We start from the raw sequence: 21,436 nt of genomic DNA, 5'->3' as shown, positions 1-21,436 counted from the left end.
AGGTCAAATCTCTCACCCGCTGATGCACACAGCACTAGTCACCTCGCAGTGCATTGCTGTACATTATTGAACGCTGAAAATGCTGTTCATTTCAGCTTTGCGGGGTCAAAGTTTCGTTTAAATTCCCTCACCGTTGACTCTGCCCATCATCAAAGTCATCCGCCCCTTTTCAGTTTGCTATCATGAGTGTTTAGATGATGAGAGAGTCACTATTGCATAGGCTCAGCGGAGAGTCAGCAAGCTTTATTCGTTGCCTCCGGCTTCGATTGTCTCTTTCCGCGGTCTCGCCGTCGCGCACAATTAGTTACACACAGTCACACAAACATATTCAAGTGAAGGAAGGCTGAGAAAACACTGTTTTGAAATCTTAATAAAAATCATTCAAGAGGGTAGAGAGGCTCTTTGAGTAATGCTGGTCTACTGTAGCCAATTAATCTTCAGCTCCACTCCTGGCCTTGGCTGTTGTTGTCGCCCTGGGTTTCCGTGGAAACACTAAGAAGGGCAATTATCAAGGGTGGCTCTTCTCAGTTAATTTATTTGACGATACCCACGAGTCCTTGTGGGTTCTGACTTTTTTTTTTTAAGTGTTTTTCAGACACAAGCACAAAGGCTTGTGGGTAATGCACTCACAGAGATCATCTAGAACGTTCTGGTCCTTTGCCTCAGTAAAACAGAATTTGCCATCAGCTAATGAACAGCAGCCAGGGATAATATCCTCTGAAGCATGATGTATCCCTACTGATGCACATCAGATCGGTGACCACCAGAGCAGGCAGCTCCTCTTCCTTTTCCTGCGGCATTCCCGAGAGAACGAAATGATGGACAGGATGGTGATGTCATAGACGGGCATATGGAAGTTTTCGAACGGATGCTAGAATTTTCAGCTTGATTGGAATCGAACGGAAACTTCAGCCCCTGGTGCTGTGGCTAGTTCTGTAACCGTCAAAGAGTGCCTTCTATTTCGGGTATTCCACACCTCACCTAATTTAGTGTTTGCCCAAATCTTCTGGGTCAGATGTTAAATGCAGGTGCCGGAGGAAACGGAATCCCTCCAACTTCTCATTTTAGGGGACATCTATGCCAAAGCGTGCTGTGATTTCAATTGAGTTTGACACTGAAAAGAAGCCCCAGACTGCACGCACACACACACACACACACACACACACACACACACACACACACACACACACACACACAGGATCTGGCAGTCAGGGTTGTAATAGACCTTTGTCACTCTCAGTCATATGGCTGAAGGTTCCAGAATGTCCTCATTTGCAGTAGCGTACGTGATGTTGTATTCAGACAAGAAGTGGTCATTCATACATAATGCAGATTGTAGTGCGTGGAGGATACATGTATCATATGAATAATGCAAAGCCTGTGTTTACCGTTCATTTAAATGTGAACACAACCTCTCCGATGGGAAGCACTCATTCAACCACTCAACAGATTTTGGGGGGCGGAGCAAGAGGGCATTGGGCTTTTGTGCTGCATAATACTAATACTAATATTAATACTAATATGAACACTATTACTACTGCTGCTACTACTACTAATAAAAATAATGTGGTGATTTAAAATTCTTAAAAATATTTCCACTGTTCTGTGGATGAAATGAAGTTGTTCAGGCCAGTCTCTTATTAGTGGTAAGAGACATTCTGACTGGCACACTGCTGTACAGATTTCATACAGCTCTCGATGGGAATATCAGGTGCCCACTCTCTCTAGCTCAGCTTTTACAGTGTGTGTGTGCGTGTGTGTGTGGACACAGGAATTCACGGCTTGTTAACGATGCCTCAGGACTGTGCTTTCTTCATCCTTTTTATATGACTAATCCCCAATGGTGAAGAACATACATATACAGGGGAGTGAAGAGAAACAGAAACGGTTATTAAGGATCGATTGTAGTCTCTCTCTCTCTCTCTCTCTCTCACTCACGCTATCTCTCTGCCACCCACACTCTCTTTTGTCTTCTTGTTCCATCTTTCTCTGGATGCGTGTTCTTATTTCTCCATTTCTTTAAGAGGTGACACAATGTTCAAGGTGCCCTCTACATCACATGCCATCCAGGTTCCTTCATGTCAGCATCTCAGACCAACTGAAATACTCAAGTGTTGCTATTTACAAATACTCATCCTCAGTGTCCCTCCATAATTACGGGACGGTGCCATTATGAGATACGATACTCAAGAGAACACTTCACCTACCCCACACTTTTAATTACATCGCTCAGTCTGTGTGTGTGTGTGTGTGTGTGTGTGTGTGATTGTGTTAATTAATTGGGAAGGGAATTTGGTTGCTCTTACACTTTTTTTCTTCTTCAGAGGCTGCCGTTCAATTTTCTGCTCTGTTTGTTTTGACGTGTTGCACCCGTTCCTAAATACTTCCCCAGGGGATGATTTTGTCTTCGGCTGAGTGGCCTTGTTTTTATATATCTCATCTCAGCGGTAGGCCATCTCAACCAATTACAGGGCATGTATCACCGCAAACACACATGTCTATTACAGGGCATGTATGACTGCAAACAGACATGTCTATTACAGGGCATGTATCACCGCAAACACACATGTCTATTACAGGGCATGTATGATTGCAAACAGACATGTCTATTACAGGGCATGTATCACCGCAAACAGATGTGTCTATTACAGGGCATGTATCACCGCAAACAGATGTCTCTATTACAGGGCATGTATGATGGCAAACAGACATGTCTATTACAGGGCATGTATGACGGCAAACAGACATGTCTATTACAGGGAATGTATCACCGCAAACAGATGTATCTATTACAGGGCATGTATCACTGCAAACAGATGTGTCTATTACAGGGCATGTATGACGGCAGACAGACATGTCTATTACAGGGCATGTATGACTGCAAACAGACATGTCTACTACAGGGCATGTATCACTGCAAATAGACATGCCTATTACAGGGCATGTATCACCGCAAACAGATGTGTCTATTACAGGGCATGTATCACCACAAACAGACATGTCTATTACAGGGCGTGTATCACTGCAAAAACACATGTCTATTACAGGGCCTGTATCACTGCAAACAGACATGTCTAGTACAGGGCATGTATAACCGCAAACAGACATGCCTATTACAGGGCATGTATCACCACAAACAGATGTCTTTATTACAGGGTTACATCCTAATTCTACATCTTTATGTGAGTCTCTGACAATAGAGCACACTGACCATTTGACCTACTCCCTTATGCAGGTTCCTCTTTAATCTCAGGATCACTGGTTCTTACTGGGAACAGTCTGTAAGGACTGTAATGCACCATTCACTACAATGCTCCACAGTCATCTTAAGTCATTTGACTTCTTATTTCAAATTAAACTTCCCTCACTCTAAAAGTACAAAGAGGTTTCACAAGCCAAGGGATGGGTATATATTTAAATACTTATATATTTAAATACTTTTGTGTGTATTTATATTTAAATATGCTTTGTGTGTGTCAAATCCTTCTGAAAACTGTTATGGCTGGTAAAAATACAAATCAAACACTCAGTGTTTCTCAAGGTGGAACAATTCTTTTCAGCATTTGATTTTGAAAAGCTAGGTATTGATTACACAAGAGTTACTTATATGATGACGCAAGAACACTAACATGACAGCAATTGGTTATGTAAGTGGTTGCATAACACCTAAATTAGCTCTCTGTCCCGCTGTAGCTTTACATCAAGCCATGGTTAGCCAGCCAATGAGCAAAGTGTGTGTTTGTGTCCGTTAGTGTGTGGTTGGGGGGGGGGGGGGTTTCAGAGGGTTCAAGGGTGGTTCAACGGCTTCTCTATCCATTTATCCATTCTCACTCAATAATAGTCTGCTCTATGCAGTAATAATGGGGTTTGCACTTCATGTGTATTGTTGTCAAACGCCTAAAGCAGAGTCATTTCACATTTTCCAACCATACACAAACAGTTCGCTGTGAGCTTCCTAGTGTAGGATTTAAAAAAGAATAAATATTTGATAAAAAAAAACATTGACAGGCAGCCAATTTCATGGGAAAAGATTTACTTTCTATTGAAAATGGGATTCAAAAGAGCAAAGGCAAAGCTAGCTGTCCATGTTCATTTAGATGAAGCGTCTGTGAAATTGCTCCGGTTTCATGACACACTCAGTTTGTTTGAGTTCTTTCATAGACAACAAGTGGAGGTCCAGTCAGAGAAATTGCTGGAAACTTTATTGTTGTCGTAGACCATACACTATTTTGTTTTCTATGCCCAAACCAAATGGGGAGCGAAATACATAAACCATACAGATACTAAATTTGGCTGGTATGGCACACCGTACGGTGACAAAGTTGGTACGATGTTGGTACAATTCAGTGAAAAAATGGAAGCTGGAATGGAAATGTTCATCATTGCCACATTCTGCTTGGACCCTGTTCACCGACAGCTCTGACTTTATTTTCATCTGTTTGTTCTCCCTCTGATTGCACTGGTGCGGATTTGGTTTACAAACCAGTCGCAACTGATATACCAGCACATTTTCACCATCCTTAGTTCAGTATCACATTATTGCAGTTCATGTCCTCATGTTGCCTACAAACTGTTTAGAGTTGAACTACCAAACACGGGAGATGCACAATTCCAGCAGTTTGTACGCTGAGATCCTGTCAAGTGCATGAAACTCTATTTCAGTGAAAAAGCAGCCTTATCAGATACTGTGGAAATTAATTTTATTATGTATTGTATTTATTACAACAGATTGTAATCACAATGATTTATGTAAGTTAATCAGCTCTAACTTTGTTTCTTTCTCACCTGATTTACAGCTGAAATCTCATCTATTATTGACTGTTGGCTTACTGTCTTGATTGAGGTCAATTTGAGGTCTGTACATCAAGTGATTATCATAACTACTGTTTTACATTTTCATCTGAAGTCTTCATTCAAGCTAAACCTGATTAGGATTTCATCCTAGTCACTGGGATTTACCTGAAGGTCTTTTCTCGCTAAATGACCTTAGATGAATTAAACTGACAGATAATTAGTCATCTAATGAACAGCTTCAGTTGGAGGACAATCACATGCATATTTAACAAACCACCTGTGGCGATTTGTTGCTCCCTATTAGTGTGATCATTCAGAATGTAATCTTGTTTCAGTAAGAGGTGTGTGAACTCAAACTGACCTCACTCTGAATTAGTCTGAGACAGAGTCTGATGCTATTATAGTTTCACAATGCAAAAAAAAAAAATGGTACAATCTGGTAGCTCTTCTTACATTCGAAACAGATTAACTGGAACAATGTAAAGCTTGTCATTGTAATCTGCTTTAGAGATAATGGAATCTCTCTTTCATTACTGCTCTTCTCAGCTCTTGTTAGACTAGCTCCCACAACACTTTGGCATCATTGTTACCTTCCAAAGGGCTGTCTCTCCACTTTAGATAGCTCCTTTCTCTCTTCGTTTCCAAGGAAGCCTCAAATGGGAAAAGTATGTATCACTGTGTTTCAACTATGTCATACACACACATACACACAGAGATAGCAAATGGATAAAGCATGTGTTGTGGGAGGAAGCAGGAGCAACAGAGGAGCAAATCTTAAAGCTATTCCAACCTGTGGCTCCAGAGACCCCTGTGAGCTCGCTGTGTGTATGTGTGTGTATGTGTGTGTGTGTGTTGTGCCTGTGTGTGAGAGAGAGGGAGAGTGTTGAGGGGGATACAGGAGGTGGGGTGTATATTAACGCTTGTGAAAGGCTTAACGGCGAAGGGAAGGGCATCAGTTTCACAAGGTGCGGACATCTCAGCTGGAGCAAGGACCATCGGGCGGACACCACGCGCACAAACACCAGGTAGACACGCTAATCCTCGCAGATGCTCCCTGTTGCCATAGAAACGCCGACTGGTTAGGAAAATGGAACAACAGAAAAAAAAAAGAGTGAGAGGGATGGAGAGAGAGGGAGGGATTGCACCCTTCCGTTCAGTTATTAACGACAGAGGGACAGAAGAACGAAGTGAGGAATCAGAATAATTTGTAATAGTTGAAGATATGAGAGATCTTTGGAACGATGGAGCAGTTGCAGACGTAAATGACCAGGAAGACGTTTCAGGAGTGGTAAAAATGACAAAACATGTGAAAAGCTCTTACACAGGAGGAGGAAGCAGAAAGCACATTCGTGTCCGGTCACGTGAAATTCACTCGGTCAAAGAAACCAGAAAGAACAAACTTTAGCAGGAGATCTAAGCATTACTGGCATGTTTATTCATATGGAAAATCCAGCGTAGATTGATTTCTCCAGAAATCATACTACTGCCATCGTACTGTATGAGGTGTCCATTTTCTATTGTTTGCCATATGTTTGGGCAAAAGGTCTGAGAGAGAAGCTGTAGGTGTCAGGTATGAAACTGCTTAACGCACACACACACACACACACATAGAAATATCAACAAATTCATTGCTCATTGTTCAACTGCAGACGAAGTCATTTCAATATCCATGATGTGGAAAACTCACACAAAAATGAACATCACAAATTGATTTTTTTTATCAATTTGCCAGTCATCTTTAGCTAGGGCATATTGCAATGTTTTTAGTGCTGGCCATACTTAAAAGAACAACAACAGCAACAAAAAAAAACCTTATAGGTTGTTTACTTGTCAGTCAAGTCATTCACAATGACTGTAAATAAGATTCTTTGGTTACAGAGGCTGCCCAGACATCAGAACAAGGAAATTACACTGTCTGAACCTGAGAAAAATGGTCTGATAGAGAGGGAGAGAGAGAGAGAGAGAGAGAGAGAGTCGGACTCTTACAGGTGCAGTCCTCGTTCATGTTGCCAGGTAACAAGGGGCAGCATTCCGTGTCATTCCGTAAATAGGCAGCGATGAAGAACAGATGGGTCCCTAAAGAGTCTACGAAACCCTTTTTAAGCACAAAAAGACTGAATCTTTCACCTTTTAAAAATCCACTGCACTGCCTTCTCTCCCTCATAGACCTTCATTCAAACAGCCTTCATTTTGCCTGCTATTCAATCCAAACCCCTCGACGAAACTGCTTCTAACCCCAAATGAATGACCGGCGTGAATGAAAGAAACTCAGATTGGGTTAATAATGTTAATGTAATGTGGGGGTGTGGGGGTGTTGGGGTGGGGCGGGGGGGGGGGGGTTCCATGTAAAAATAAATATTTAACTATGGTGCTATGCTGCTAAACTTTGGAGCAGTCAGGACAAATGATAATAAAGAGTGAATGGTTGTGTAATGTTTTAGCTTAAAAGATTGTATATAGCCTCTGTGATTAGGCCTACAGTGACCACTTATACCATCAAGGACAGTTATATAGGTACATCTTAAGAAAATCGTTTGGTAATGGTAAGTGGAGACGATCATTATTAAAATTTAAACTATGACACGTGTGTTGAATACAAAAAAAAAAACTGTATCGGGACATAAAAGAAAAACGGCCAAAAAACCTCATACTGACACGTCTCTTCTCATCTCTCAGTTCTTCGCTCACACACCTGCAGATGAGTGACTGACAGTCACCCTCTCCTCCACAGCCTGGGTGTCACTGAAATTATTCAGAGGCTTTTAATAAACCCAGAAATTTAAGTCATACTCTCCTATTAAACACGCAAATTGAGATATTAATGTGGCTTTGGCCAAATTACACGGAAAGGTTTGACCGAACACGCGTGGAGCATCCTCAGCCTCACTGAATCTGGCCAGGTGGCACTGATCAAGATCCCAGCCTGTGACTGCTCCTCCTTAAGAGTCTCTGGATCAGGACCGGAGCCAAAGCCAAACAGATGGGCAGCTGGTTCCGGGGGAATGGATCACGTGCCGTGAAAGGGACAGATGCTTGAGTGTTTGAACGGACAGGTTGAGAAGAAGGGTCGTCACGCGCCGGGCGGAATTCATTCTCGGCCGAGAGCGGAAAGGCCAGGGAGAAGACAGAGGAGGAGCGGTGTCAAGATGTGTTGAAAAGAAGAGCGTTAAAAGGACCGTCCATATGGGTTCTATGTACAACTCATCTCAGGACTTGGGTTCTTGAGCGCTCACTTCAGTTTTCAAGGGCTTAAGAAAGACCTGTTCCTCGCCAACGCAAGGGCTTCCCGCATTGTGTTATAATCTCCTCGATATTTTTCTCATTCTACAGTCAAAGGTTGCAATACAAAGCAACATCTTTGCCACTGTTCCTCCAGGACGGACTTGGCTTCTTGATCAGTCACTTGCATTTTCAGGGGATTAAGAAAGACCTGCTTTTTGCCAGTGCAAGCTCTTCCACATTGTATGTAATCTGGTTGATACTGTTCTTTTTTTTTTTTTTCAAGGCTGGCAGGACAATGCAACAGCTTTTGCTATTGTTCTTCCAGGAGGGATGCAAAGCTATTCTCACCCAGTCAGCCTGTGGAAGAAGTACACTGAGACACTCAATGGGTTCGAATTGTAAAAAATAACAACAAGAAAAAAAATGTTGGAAGACATTAGTCTCTTTTGAAATAATCATTCAGAAAAATAGTGCTGGGTATTTTCTGGCAAGTTTTGTAATGAGTTCAAATGTGAAGAACGTTGAACTTGCCCTTGAAGAATATTAGACAATGTTGGGTAAATACCAGTGGTGTTGAAAGGCTGAAAATTCCACAGTAAACTTGTCCCATCAGTCTGGACCACCAAAACTACAGTTAAACAAGCGCTTTAACCATCATGTTCTAATTTAACCAGTTGCAGATCTACATAAACCAGTTTGAGGTAGTTTACAGGTCTTGTTGCTCAATTTTGACTTGCAGTACTGGTCAGCTAGCTGATTTAAAACACATCCAACCTGATGAGGCTCAACATTAGTCAGTGGTACTGAAAACAACACAAACTGGTCAACAGCTTCGTATCAGATGGACAATTCAGCAAAAGCTCAGTCGTGAGAGAAAGGAAGCCACTGCCAAGTACAGCAAGCTAGAAGCAGTAAGTAAATCTCTCAAGGGACAGGAGAAGGAACATGCTGAGTCCTGCCACCCAGACGTATCGATTGAATCTTAAGCTGCTGACTCTGCCAACAAATCCTATATCTTACGCCTTACTAAACAGTGTCCACAATTATCGCCCAGTTTCAAACAGCACAGTCTGCTCCACTTTAACAGCTCCACCCACTGCCCCCCCCCCCCCTCCAGACAACACTAAATGTCAGGTCTCGGTCAAGCTCACGACAGTACTATTATTATTGTTAATGTCCAGCCTGCTCTGCTGGAGGGATTTAAGAACACAATCAGGACTAATGTTCTTTTAGCATGACAACGGAGCAACAACAGTTTCAGTAGGCTGAACTGTGGAGCTTACAAAGCGCTTTATGGAGGCTCGTGCACGCTGGCTTGCGCTCGTGGTTGCTCGGGGGGTCAAAGGGATGTTATCCCAGAGCATGGAAACAAAGTCGGGTAGCTCGGTGACCATGGCAACCATGTTCATGCGTTGTCACAGATGGGCAGCCCAAGGCATAGTTCTAAAGAGGAGGAGCAAAGGTGAGTTCAATTTGTACAATTTTTTCTTGGTTGAGAGCCTGAAATAAAAAAAAAAAAACCACTGCTGGAGAGGAAGTAATATTATTTTAAAGTGTTTTTTTTTTACTGTTGTGATATCTATGGTATGTCCTGACAGCACTTAACCACCCTGCTCTGCTCCACTAGATACCTGAAAGCTCCATCACCACATGGTCCCAAACCTCGCTCCTCAACAAACCCATCTCTCTTCTTACTTTTCACAATCCGGAACCATTCTACCAAAGGGAGAACTTCAGAATCTCTTCCCATCTTCTGCCGCAGACCAAAAACACCCCAGCATCTCTAAACCAAGCGGTTTTCGCTAACACCATCAATTCAGTTCTAGCACACACAACAAATAACCCATAAAATAAAAACTATAAAAAATACCTCAGTTATAATTGCTGTTATTATTACTACTACTTTTTATGGAATGATTCTGTAGTTCAGCGGGGACATATTCAAATGGACTTTTTGTAAGCTGCTTTGGATCAGAGGGTCTGCCAAATGAACAAAGTCGTGATTTGTTACTGTAAACTCATGCATTTGTAGCTAGAGGATAAAGGACATGAACCAGTCTGGAAAACTGTCATATGATCTCAACTAAAGCAGAGGTTACCAAAGAACAGCTTGAGTTGTTATTCCCAAAGAAAAACTTGTTATTATTATCGAAGAACAACTCCAGTGCCAAGTGAACTGTGCGTCAGGATGTCAGTGTATCGTATATAAACAGAAGAACAGCAATTATCTGTAGGCTACATAAAACGATTGGTGAATTAGAATTTCTAGAGGTGTTCTTAGAAGTGATACCTATTGTTAGAGTTTCTCACTCTTTAAAGTGAACATGCAAAACGACCAAAAAAAAAAAAAGTTCATTCATACATTAAAATGGAATATTTAAAAACACAAGGGACAGTTTGACTAGCCATGTGTGTGACAAACGGCTCTTAACGGAGCTTCATTAAATAGCATGGCAAAACATTTACATGTACTGTTGAAAAACAGTCCCAAAGGAAAGCGAAAAACGGAGAACGTGTTTCTTTGATAACATTTCCCCGAGGGGTCCAAAAGACACTGCTGTGTTCTTCTGTGTCTGTTCTTTTCCAACGTGATCTGAATTTGTAAAGCATCATTTTTCCTCCATCAGTGTTTTGTACCAGTAATTGTCTGAAAACAACTTTACTGAATCTCAGGCCTGAGACCCCCTGCACATCTGTAACCACACGCCGCAACAAAACGTACAGGGTATGTAAGTACGTAAGTCAATAAATAAGGACCCAGACTCACAGCAGGTTGGGGTTGGGAGTGGGAATTGGAGAGTAGAAGTAAAAGTAGAAGCACTTTGTTTGGCACACACACACTAAGCAGTGAAATGTAGCCTCTGCATCTTAGCAGTGGGCAGCCCTGCCAGCGCCTGGGGACCAACTCCACGTCTTTTTGTAAATGCCTTGGTCAAGCTCACTGACAGGAGTACTGGCATACATGCCTCGTGGGAGGAAACCGAAGCACACAGAGCAAACCCACGCGAACGCGGGGAGAACATGCAAACTCCACACAGAAAGGACTTGGGATTCGAACCCAAAGCCTTCTTCTTGTGTGGCAGCGGTGATAAACACTGATTCACCGTGAAGCTCTTGTCACAGCCTTTTATCACTAGATGTTTCAAATCAGATCAAAGGGACGTAACTCGCTGAATCGGCAGACTCCACAGTTTATGAACGACAGCCGAACCGTCCATCAGACGATATTTGGAATCAACTGACTTTCACTGAATCTCAGAGCTCCTAAATTCAATTCAGACTACTGACTGAGCATTGAGTACACACACAGCCTCTATTAGTAAACTGAAAAAAAGATGGAAAAAACCCCTTTGTCAAAAGTGTCTCAGACACTTTACATAGGGTAAGCAGGTCAGATCGAAAAAATATTATTTTCAGTAATTTCAGATGTGAATCATACCAATGGAAACCACTGCTTGGTGTTAAATAAGTATTGTTTAGTAAATATTGCATATGTAATGGCCTACTAATTATTTCCACCTTAGTCACGTTCCCCTCTTCATAAAGAGCTGTGATTCTTGTTTTCAACTGCAGACAGCAGTCAGACTTTTGATTACTTGAAATTGGTGATGGGCTGATAGGCAGAGTGTGCGTGCGAGAGGGTGAAAACATTCACATTCATATAGTGAAGTCATGATTACATGACCCAGTTTTCTCACTCTCCTGATTATTTTTGAATCAGTCATCTACGAGCTTCAGCAATTCACAATCACTCAGGCTCTCTGAGCGTATCTCTTATGGTATACTATGTTAATTATAATCAGCGACCCACGTCTCGAGAATTAATGACCATGCGTGAGTGATCCCGCGGAAAGAAATGATCTCGCGGAAAGAAATGATCACTTTCCTCGTCGTCTGTTTCACTGTCTGTTGCCTTGCGCCCCCGAAATGATCAATGCTAAAAACTCCAAACAGGCTATTCATTCACCGCCCCGACTATGAACGTTTCTGAAAATAAAAATGACCTCAAATATGGTATTTCCACATGGTCCTTTTAACATTTCGTCTTTTCATTGAAATAATAAAATAGCCTCTCTTGGTTGTGATAAAATCCGTGCTAACTGCTTACATTAACTCGATAGTGTTTTCGACTGAACAAGTGGCCACATCACACGTGGGCACTTGTGCGGAGCACAACCACCACGCTTGTTATTGACAACTGAGTAATGTCAGAATTCACTCCAGTATTGTTCTCTCTCCCTCTCCATCCACAATTTCCTTCCCAAACAACAGTTATGCTGGGGTTGTCAGGGCTCACGTGTGGTCCTACTGTCATTGTTCCTTTTCTGAAACCTAATGTAATTTTCAGGTATAGCTCAAGTTACAGTGTACACGTCATATGAACAGAGTGAGAAGTAAACAACTGCAATTTAAGCACATACTCCATTAATTAAAACATTTAAGTGTCTGAATATGGTCACATACTACACGAGTAGTAGTTCCGGTGACCCGAGTGAAACAACGTGCTGATTTAAGGCCTTTCTGTGGGTATTTGTGTAACGGACTGTGCCCATTCCTTCATGTCTGTTTAGCGGTGGCAAACAGGATTGGGGCATTGAACCAATGCTGAACTTTTCCCGCCGAGCAGGGGCTGTCTCTGTTTATGCATTTGGACATTACACCAGTGCAGCTGAGATGTCTGGATCTGACACCAAGTTGCCAAAGCACTGACGCAAGCAGACACAGACAATTACCCGGACACTTGTTCGGAGACACACACCATTACACAGAGAAGCAGACACACTCGCTCAAATAATCAGACACACACACAGTTATCTACACATGCTGGTAAAAACACACACTCACACGTGTGCAGACACACAACAATTAAAGATACATGCCATCAGACAACATTACACACACACACACACACACACACACAACCTGCAGTGAAGACCATTTTGAAAAAAAGGAAAAAGCATCTTGTTTATTTGATATGAAAACACCACTGGGCCAACACACACTATTCGTTTCATAATTCATTTCAAATACACACTTTGGAGGCACAGAGCTATCAGGTAAGAGATGGAAGCGAAAGCTGAGCCAAAATGACATGATTTTATGACAACAACAAAAAAGCAGACAGCTGTAAAAAGCTTCCATTTTATGACAAAAAAATTGAGTGCTATCTATTAATACTTATCCATCAGAAAGACCCAGATTTGGTTGCCCCCCTTGTCCTCGGAATGAGAATGAACACCAGGCTTTCTCTTTCTGTTTGGACAGTCTCAGTGAAAACTGGGCCAAAAGCTAAGGACACGAGGTAAACTCAAGATGGAATCAAAATCGTCTTGAATTCAAAGGCAAGTCATTCATCCTCTGGAAATCTGAGAGTCATGGTTGCTTTGCTTTTACCTATTCGTGGCTCAACACTGCACACGCACCTGATTCTAAATTCATAAACCAGTCCTGCGTTGGATGGTTAAAAAATAATAAAAATCGAATCAGCTCGTAAGGCTATGGAGGCTTGGAATTCAACATTTTTTGCTGAAAACTGGAGCCCCTGTTACTGTGCCACAGAGAGAGAGACGTTCGAGGTTCCGGCGTTACTCTGGGAGGCGGGGGAAGACACGCTGGTTGGCTGAGGGGCGCTGGTCGCCGTAGTGACGGTTGCCGCCGGCTCCATCTTGCTGATGTGGGTGATGAATCGGAGGCGGAGCTTCATAGCCGGCCTCAGCGTGCAAATGATCTTCTCCACCTGCAGGCGGGTGAAAACGACAGAATCAACCGCGGAAAAGAAGGATTATTCAAGAGAGAAAAAAAGACGACAAGAACAAAGAACAGAGCGGGAGTACTCGACGATTCAAAAAACATTAAAAACAGGTCCTGAGAGTGAAAAACAAACTCTTTGTCCTATTGACCTTGAAATTAAATGTCAATAAAGAATTCTGAAGTAGAAAGAGGGGGAGAAATGGAAATGCTTATCTGAATTACAAGGAGGCCCAAAGGAATTTAGTGTGTCTGTAGCAGCTGCTGAGAGGTGACTGGGGGAAAGGAGAAATATGATTGGGAGGAAAAGGATCATTTGAATTTGCGAAGGCGTTACCTGGTCCTTGACACTGTCTCCTGTGAACATGTATTTGATGTGGTAGAGGAAGTCACAGATGGGGTCCATGTATGCCAAGTGTTTACTGTGCTGGTCCACAGCTTGAAGCATCTCGTAGAAGGCCACCCCAATCTGTGTGTGTGTGTGTGTGTGTGTGTGTGAGTGTGTGTGTGTGTGTGTGTGAGTGTGTGAGTGAGTGAGTGAGTGAGTGAGAGAGAGAGAGAGAACATTATTTTTAAGACCGCTGCTATACCCACAAAGTGAAGAATCAATTACCAATGCTTCAGGTAAAACCGACAATAGTGAGCATGCTGTGTTGATTCAATACTGACGTGAGTCTTTCTGGGAAAGAACATTAAAGCAAATGAAAAATATAAACAACTGCTTGCTAGACTTTTTAGAAGAGATACTTAACCATATCTTTAAGACATGGGGGGGAAATTTCAACAAGGTTTCAAGGATTCACTTGACACCTATTCAAAAGAGTGGTTGTTATGGCAACTCTGTATTTGCTGAGAGCAAGTTCTAAGGGGATAAGGGTTTTTCTAGGAAAAACTGATTTGGGCCCAGGGCTGGCCAGAGAATCTCTTTGACTGCCATACAACAGAGAGACAGTGACAGAGAGAGAGTTCTAAAAGCAGCTTAGAGAAGACCCAGTGGGCCAGTGTCCTGTTTTAACTGAATGACACACACGCAGTCATTTCATCCAAAGTCTAATCCTCCAGCACACCTGCTGCTACCCCCCTCTCTCATCCTCTCCATTTTCCCACCCCAGTGTCTCTACCCCCTACTCCACTTTTACACACCCCTGTCTCTCCCCCTACTCCACTTTTACACACCCCTGTCTCTCCCCTTACTCCACTTTTACACACCCCTGTCTCTCCCCTTACTCCACTTTTACACACCCCTGTCTCTACCCCCTACTCCACTTTTACACACCCCTGTCTCTCCCCTTACTCCACTTTTACACACCCCTGTCTCGACCCCTACTTCACTTTTACACACCCCTGTCTCTCCCCCTACTTCACTTTTACACACCCCTGTCTCTCCCCTTACTCCACTTTTACACACCCCTGTCTCTCCCCTTACTCCACTTTTACACACCCCTGTCTCTCCCCCTACTCCACTTTTACACACCCCAGTGTCTCTCCCCTTACTCCACTTTTACACACCCCTGTCTCTCCCCTTACTCCACTTTTACACACCCCTGTCTCTCCCCTTACTCCATTTTTACACACCCCTGTCTCGACCCCTACTTCACTTTTACACACCCCTGTCTCTCCCCCTACTTCACTTTTACACACCCCTGTCTCTACCCCTACTTCACTTTTACACACCCCTGTCTCTACCCCCTACTCCACTTTTACACACCCCTGTCTCGACCCCTACTTCACTTTTACACACCCCTGTCTCTCCCCCTACTTCACTTTTACACACTCCTGTCTCTACCCCCTACTCCACTTTTACACACCCCTGTCTCTCCCCCTACTCCACTTTTACACACCCCTGTCTCTCCCCCTACTCCACTTTTACACACCCCTGTCTCTACCCCCTACTTCACTTTTACACACCCCTGTCTCTCCCCTTACTCCACTTTTACACACCCCTGTCTCGACCCCCTACTTCACTTTTACACACCCCTGTCTCTCCCCCTACTCCACTTTTACACACCCCTGTCTCTCCCCCTACTTCACTTTTACACACCCCTGTCTCTCCCCCTACTTCACTTTTACACACCCCTGTCTCTACCCCCTACTCCACTTTTACACACCCCTGTCTCTCCCCTTACTTCACTTTTACACACTCCTGTCTCTACCCCCTGCTCCACTTTTACACAACCCTGTCTCGACCCCTACTTCACTTTTACACACCCCTGTCTCTCCCCTTACTCCACTTTTACACACCCCTGTCTCTACCCCTACTTCACTTTTACACACCCCTGTCTCTCCCCTTACTCCACTTTTACACACCCCTGTCTCGACCCCCTACTTCACTTTTACACACCCCTGTCTCTCCCCTTACTTCACTTTTACACACCCCTGTCTCTCCCCCTACTTCACTTTTACACACCCCTGTCTCTCCCCTTACTCCACTTTTACACACCCCTGTCTCGACCCCCTACTTCACTTTTACACACCCCTGTCTCTCCCCTTACTCCACTTTTACACACCCCTGTCTCGACCCCCTACTTCACTTTTACACACCCCTGTCTCTACCCCCTACTTCACTTTTACACACCCCTGTCTCTACCCCCTACTTCCCTTTTACACACCCCTGTCTCTACCCCCTACTTCACTTTTACACACCCCTGTCTCTACCCCTACTCCACTTTTACACACCCCAGTGTCTCTCCCCCTACTTCACTTTTACACACCCCTGTCTCTCCCCCTACTCCAGTGTCTCTCCCCCTACTTCACTTTTACACACCCCAGTGTCTCTCCTCCTACTCCACTTTTACACACCCCTGTCTCTACCCCCTACTCCACTTTTACACACCCCTGTCTCTCCCCCTACTCCACTTTTACACACCCCTGTCTCTCCCCCTACTTCACTTTTACACACCCCTGTCTCTACCCCCTACTTCACTTTTACACACCCCTGTCTCTCCCCCTACTCCACTTTTACACACTCCTGTCTCTACCCCCTGCTCCACTTTTACACACCCCTGTCTCTCCCCCTACTCCACTTTTACACACCCCTGTCTCTCCCCTTACTCCACTTTTACACACCCCTGTCTCTCCCCTTACTCCACTTTTACACACCCCTGTCTCTCCCCCTACTCCACTTTTACACACCCCTGTCTCTCCCCCTACTTCACTTTTACACACCCCTGTCTCTCCCCCTACTTCACTTTTACACACCCCTGTCTCTCCCCTTACTCCACTTTTACACACCCCTGTCTCTCCCCTTACTCCACTTTTACACACTCCTGTCTCTACCCCTACTTCACTTTTACACACCCCTGTCTCTCCCCCTACTCCACTTTTACACACCCCTGTCTCTCCCCCTACTTCACTTTTACACACCCCTGTCTCTCCCCCTACTTCACTTTTACACACCCCTGTCTCTACCCCCTACTCCACTTTTACACACCCCTGTCTCTCCCCTTACTTCACTTTTACACACTCCTGTCTCTACCCCCTGCTCCACTTTTACACAACCCTGTCTCTCCCCCTACTCCACTTTTACACACCCCTGTCTCTCCCCTTACTCCACTTTTACACACCCCTGTCTCTACCCCCTACTCCACTTTTACACACCCCTGTCTATCCCCTTACTCCACTTTTACACACTCCTGTCTCTACCCCCTGCTCCACTTTTACACACCCCTGTCTCTCCCCCTACTTCACTTTTACACACACCTGTCTCTACCTCCTACTCTACTTTTACATGTCCCAGTGTCTCTAGTCCTGGCCTTTCTGCATTCACACAGGAATGTCTATACCAAATGCACCAAACCTCTCTACTTTAACACGACAGTATCTCTTGCGATATTAAAAGTATTCGTAGGCAAGTCTTTGAGCACACCCTGTCTTGCTCTCTCTCTCTCTCTCTCACTCACACACACACACACACACAATGTTCTGTTCTCTACACCCCCTGAAGCTGCATGCTTTTTTAAAGAATGAGGGAGAGAAAATTCAAGGGTTTCTCAAAGACACACACACACAAACAAACAGCTGCAGGTGTATGAAGACAAATGGAGCAGTGATGTTGAAGGTGACTTGACTGTGCAGGAGAGACAGACACACCCTTCTCATTCCCAAGCATGTTCTTAGTCCAGATATCACCAACAAGTCTGAACAAGTCCATTATACTGATAATGCTAAGGTTAATGAACACACTTGAAAAGTACGGTGATAAAGACTATTGATATTCCACAGACAGACAATGCAGACTGTGAACCTGTGTGGCACGTGCTCTATGGGAGTGATGTCACCATAACAGAGGGAGGGAGAAGAAGACAAATGAAAGAGGACAAATGAAACAGATGTTCACCTCCAGCATGCAGCGGGTTCTCTCCTGTTGGAAGCGCTGTAGAAACGGCCCCACCAGGTGATACACGTACAACAACTGAAACTCTGTCCTCACAATGGGCTTCAACACCTCTGACAGGAACCTGACAGAGAGAGAGAGAGAGAAAGAGACAGAGACAGAGAGACAGATAGAGATAGCGACTGAGATTCAGTATTAAAATGTCTCATTTGATATCACTGACATACTACCTCTATTTGCATTTTATACCGACAAACTCTAACACCATGGTTTTAATACACCGCTTAAACATAAAGTGTTACCGAAAGCTATTATGACAGTCAAATCAGCATTGTTGAGTCTTACACTTATTTAAGTACCTTTAAGTCTAATCCTGGATAAGAACGGTTATTTCAGTGAAACAGCTATGTGCTTTATCAGTCAGTAACTGAACTGTGTCCAGTGGATACCTGGATAGCATGAGATACAGAAGCAATGCCAAGCAAACAAGACTCAAAGCTGCATTTCTGATCTGCTTCTCACAAGATATGACTGAGGCGTCGAAACGTAACCAGTAATCTCTGATCTGAGATCTGCTCTGTCAACTACATGATTCTGTTTGAACCACCTGAAAAAATACATGTACATATCTTCAAAGGCATAACAGAAAAAACATGAAAATGATGCATGAGATAGACAGATGCACAGAGAGATAGAGAGAAAGAGAGAGATACAGTGAGAGCAAAAGAAGGAGAGAGAGAGAGAGAGAGAGAGAGAGAGAGAGAGAGATACAACCGAGTTGCTGTTGTCAGCCTGGAATTGCATCAGGTAATAAGTTGAGCTGAGCTGAGAGATAAAGAGGAATAGCAACAGACAACAAGTGCATGGCAAGTCAGCTCCCGCTGGCTACACTGAGCGAGTGTGTGTGTGTGTGTGTGTTGTCTCCGGCTCACAACAGACTTGTCAGAAGCGTACGACACACTCTATTGCCCACGTCAGGGACTATGTATGTCTCTGTGTGTGTGTGTGTCTGTGTCTTCCTGGGATTGCCTGTCACAGAGTACAACTTGTTGCCCTCAACAGGACAGCACTCACTGAGGGCCTCCCTCCCTCCCTCCCTCTCTCTCGCTCTCTCTCCCTCTGTCTATTTCTGTCTCACACACACACACACACACACACACACCCTATCTCCATCATGCTGACAGTACAGGCTTGTACTTGGGCATCTCTGCCAGATGGCTGAAAACAAATAGGAGAGTTAGAGTACAGAGTCTACGTTCCTCTACCAAAACAACAAACAAGCCTTACAGCCATTCATCAACCACTGCTGATCTGAACAACATCCTCACACATGACAAAACTAGGCCTCTGCCAGTCTAAACAGTGTCAGCCGAGTTTGCACTTGACACGGGAAACCTTTTTTCAACTGAGCGGAACAGTGTTTACACAGTACCTGCAGCCCTTACTGTACAGAAACCAAAAGGTTGCAGGTTCCAATCCCTGAGAGGTTGTTTAGGAACACAACTGTAATGGACACTGCCTGGCCCAAAAAGAAAAAGTCACCATTTGGATTTGGAGCCTCTGGAGGCAGTGTTATGATCTGGGGTTGCTTCATTTGGTCAGGTCTAGGCTCAGCGACGTTTATGTGGCAATAAAATGAAGTCAGCTGAATACCTGAATGTACTGAATGACCAGGTTATCCCATCAGTGGATTTTTTTCTTCCCTGATGGCACGGGCATATTCCAGGACGACAATGCCTAGATTCATCGGGCTAAAATTGTGAGCGAGTGGTTCAGGGAGCATGAGGGATCATTTTCACACATGAACTGGCCACCACAGAGTCCTGACCTTAACCCCATCGAAAGTCTTTGGGATGTGCTGGAGAAGGCTTTACGGAGTGCTTCGACTCTCCCATCGTCAACAAAATCTCGGCCAAAAATGAATGCAACTCTGGGCGGAAATAAATGTCGTGCCGCTGCATAAGGTTGTCGGAACAACGCCACGGTGAATGTGCGCCGTAATCAAAGCTGAAGGCGGTCCGACAAAATATTAGAGCGCGTGACCTTTTTTTTTTTTTGGCCAGGCAGTGTAGCTTAGCAGGTTTATGGTTCTTTGTCAGAGTGCCGCCGAGGTTCCTTTGAATAAAAAGGACTCCTTTAGGGCTACCTTTAGCACAGGAAAAGAGAAACTCTCTCTCTCTCTCTCTCTTTGGATGCCGGAGAGACTTTAACGTTTTACACAAGCGTCCTTTATACAAGCCATGGTAAACAGGGTCTAAAATTTTCATAAGCAACAGAAATGTCTTCATATTATAATAATACCACCGATTAGACCAAACAACCCTTGTGGTTCAGACCCCTGTAGGATTAAAAAAGCGTATACATTAAACTCGCACACGCTAGCTGATTTAAACAGAACTGCTTGTGAACTTGCCAATGTAACGACAGCTGAATACAGGGTTTTTCTAAACAAGCTGCTCTTTTGTGGACGAGTTTAAAAAAAAAACAACAACAAAAAAACCTCGTTACTTTCTGTGATAAGGTAGAATTTTTCCTCAATGGTACGAGCACATTTTTCTCTGGCGGTGCCGACATAACGCTCCCAAACAAAAAGCCCCGTCCATTTATCGTTAAATAATCTGAACCTCGAACCTCTGTCCATTGTGCTGTTCCTTAAAAGTCCTGAAAATGGAAATGATAGAGCTCCATTAAATCGCTCTGCCAAAAGCCGAGAACCAGCCTAATCCACCGCATTAGTTCCTCAGGCCGGTCCAAACGGAGCACTCACGTTTAAACTGGGAATGCGTGTGTGTGTTCCCTCAGGCTGGTAATGCTAGAGCTAAGCCAGCTGGCCTTTAAATGTTATTACCAATCTCTGTTCCCATTTAAACAGGTCACACCAATCCTATACAGCACATGGTCATTACCCCCACCCAACCCTGTACTGTTCATTTAATACCACGCTGTGTCATAAAGCGCATCCTACACAATATCATTAACTGGTACTACAAACTATCATTAAGTTGGTACTTCGAGGGATCATTATGCTTATATATAATGATATCATTGAGTTGGTATTGAAAGATATCATTAGATTGGCTACTGGGTATGACACTAAGGAACTACACAACTCTCAGCCAGAGAGTCTTTGATTCATGCCTTGGCTAAAGGGAATCTCTCTCTGTGGTACGGTACAGGCTACTGGAAACAGTGACCAGACTAGACCAGCGGACATAAGCGCAGATGTGCAGACTTACAGATGACGCTGCAGAAACATTCACATGCTTCACACGTTCGACCTCTAAGAAGAAACGGCTTTCTGTCTCGCTCTTTCTGGTTTTAAGCTCGTTCTTTCGCTCG

The 21,436-nt window shown here is 43.9% G+C and overlaps 1 protein-coding gene across 2 annotated transcripts in view; it reads right to left on the bottom strand.

The window, feature by feature from the left end:
- Positions 1 to 13,161: 13,161 nt before the first annotated feature.
- med23 (mediator complex subunit 23) overlaps positions 13,162 to 21,436 on the bottom strand; it is a 31,230-nt gene continuing 22,955 nt past the window's right edge. For both annotated transcript variants that reach the window (XM_030781241.1, XM_030781240.1), the window contains 3 exons: positions 18,101 to 18,221; positions 14,102 to 14,233; positions 13,162 to 13,753 (listed from right to left, as the gene is read on the bottom strand). In XM_030781241.1, coding sequence (XP_030637101.1) covers positions 13,562 to 13,753; positions 14,102 to 14,233; positions 18,101 to 18,221 — 445 coding nt within the window. In that variant the 3' untranslated portion in view covers positions 13,162 to 13,561. The remainder of the gene's footprint in view (positions 13,754 to 14,101; positions 14,234 to 18,100; positions 18,222 to 21,436) is intronic.

The sequence above is a fragment of the Chanos chanos genome, chromosome 8 (genome assembly GCF_902362185.1).
Source record: "Chanos chanos chromosome 8, fChaCha1.1, whole genome shotgun sequence".
Classification (NCBI taxonomy): domain Eukaryota; kingdom Metazoa; phylum Chordata; class Actinopteri; order Gonorynchiformes; family Chanidae; genus Chanos; species Chanos chanos.
This window is presented reverse-complemented; position numbering and strand designations above follow the sequence as displayed.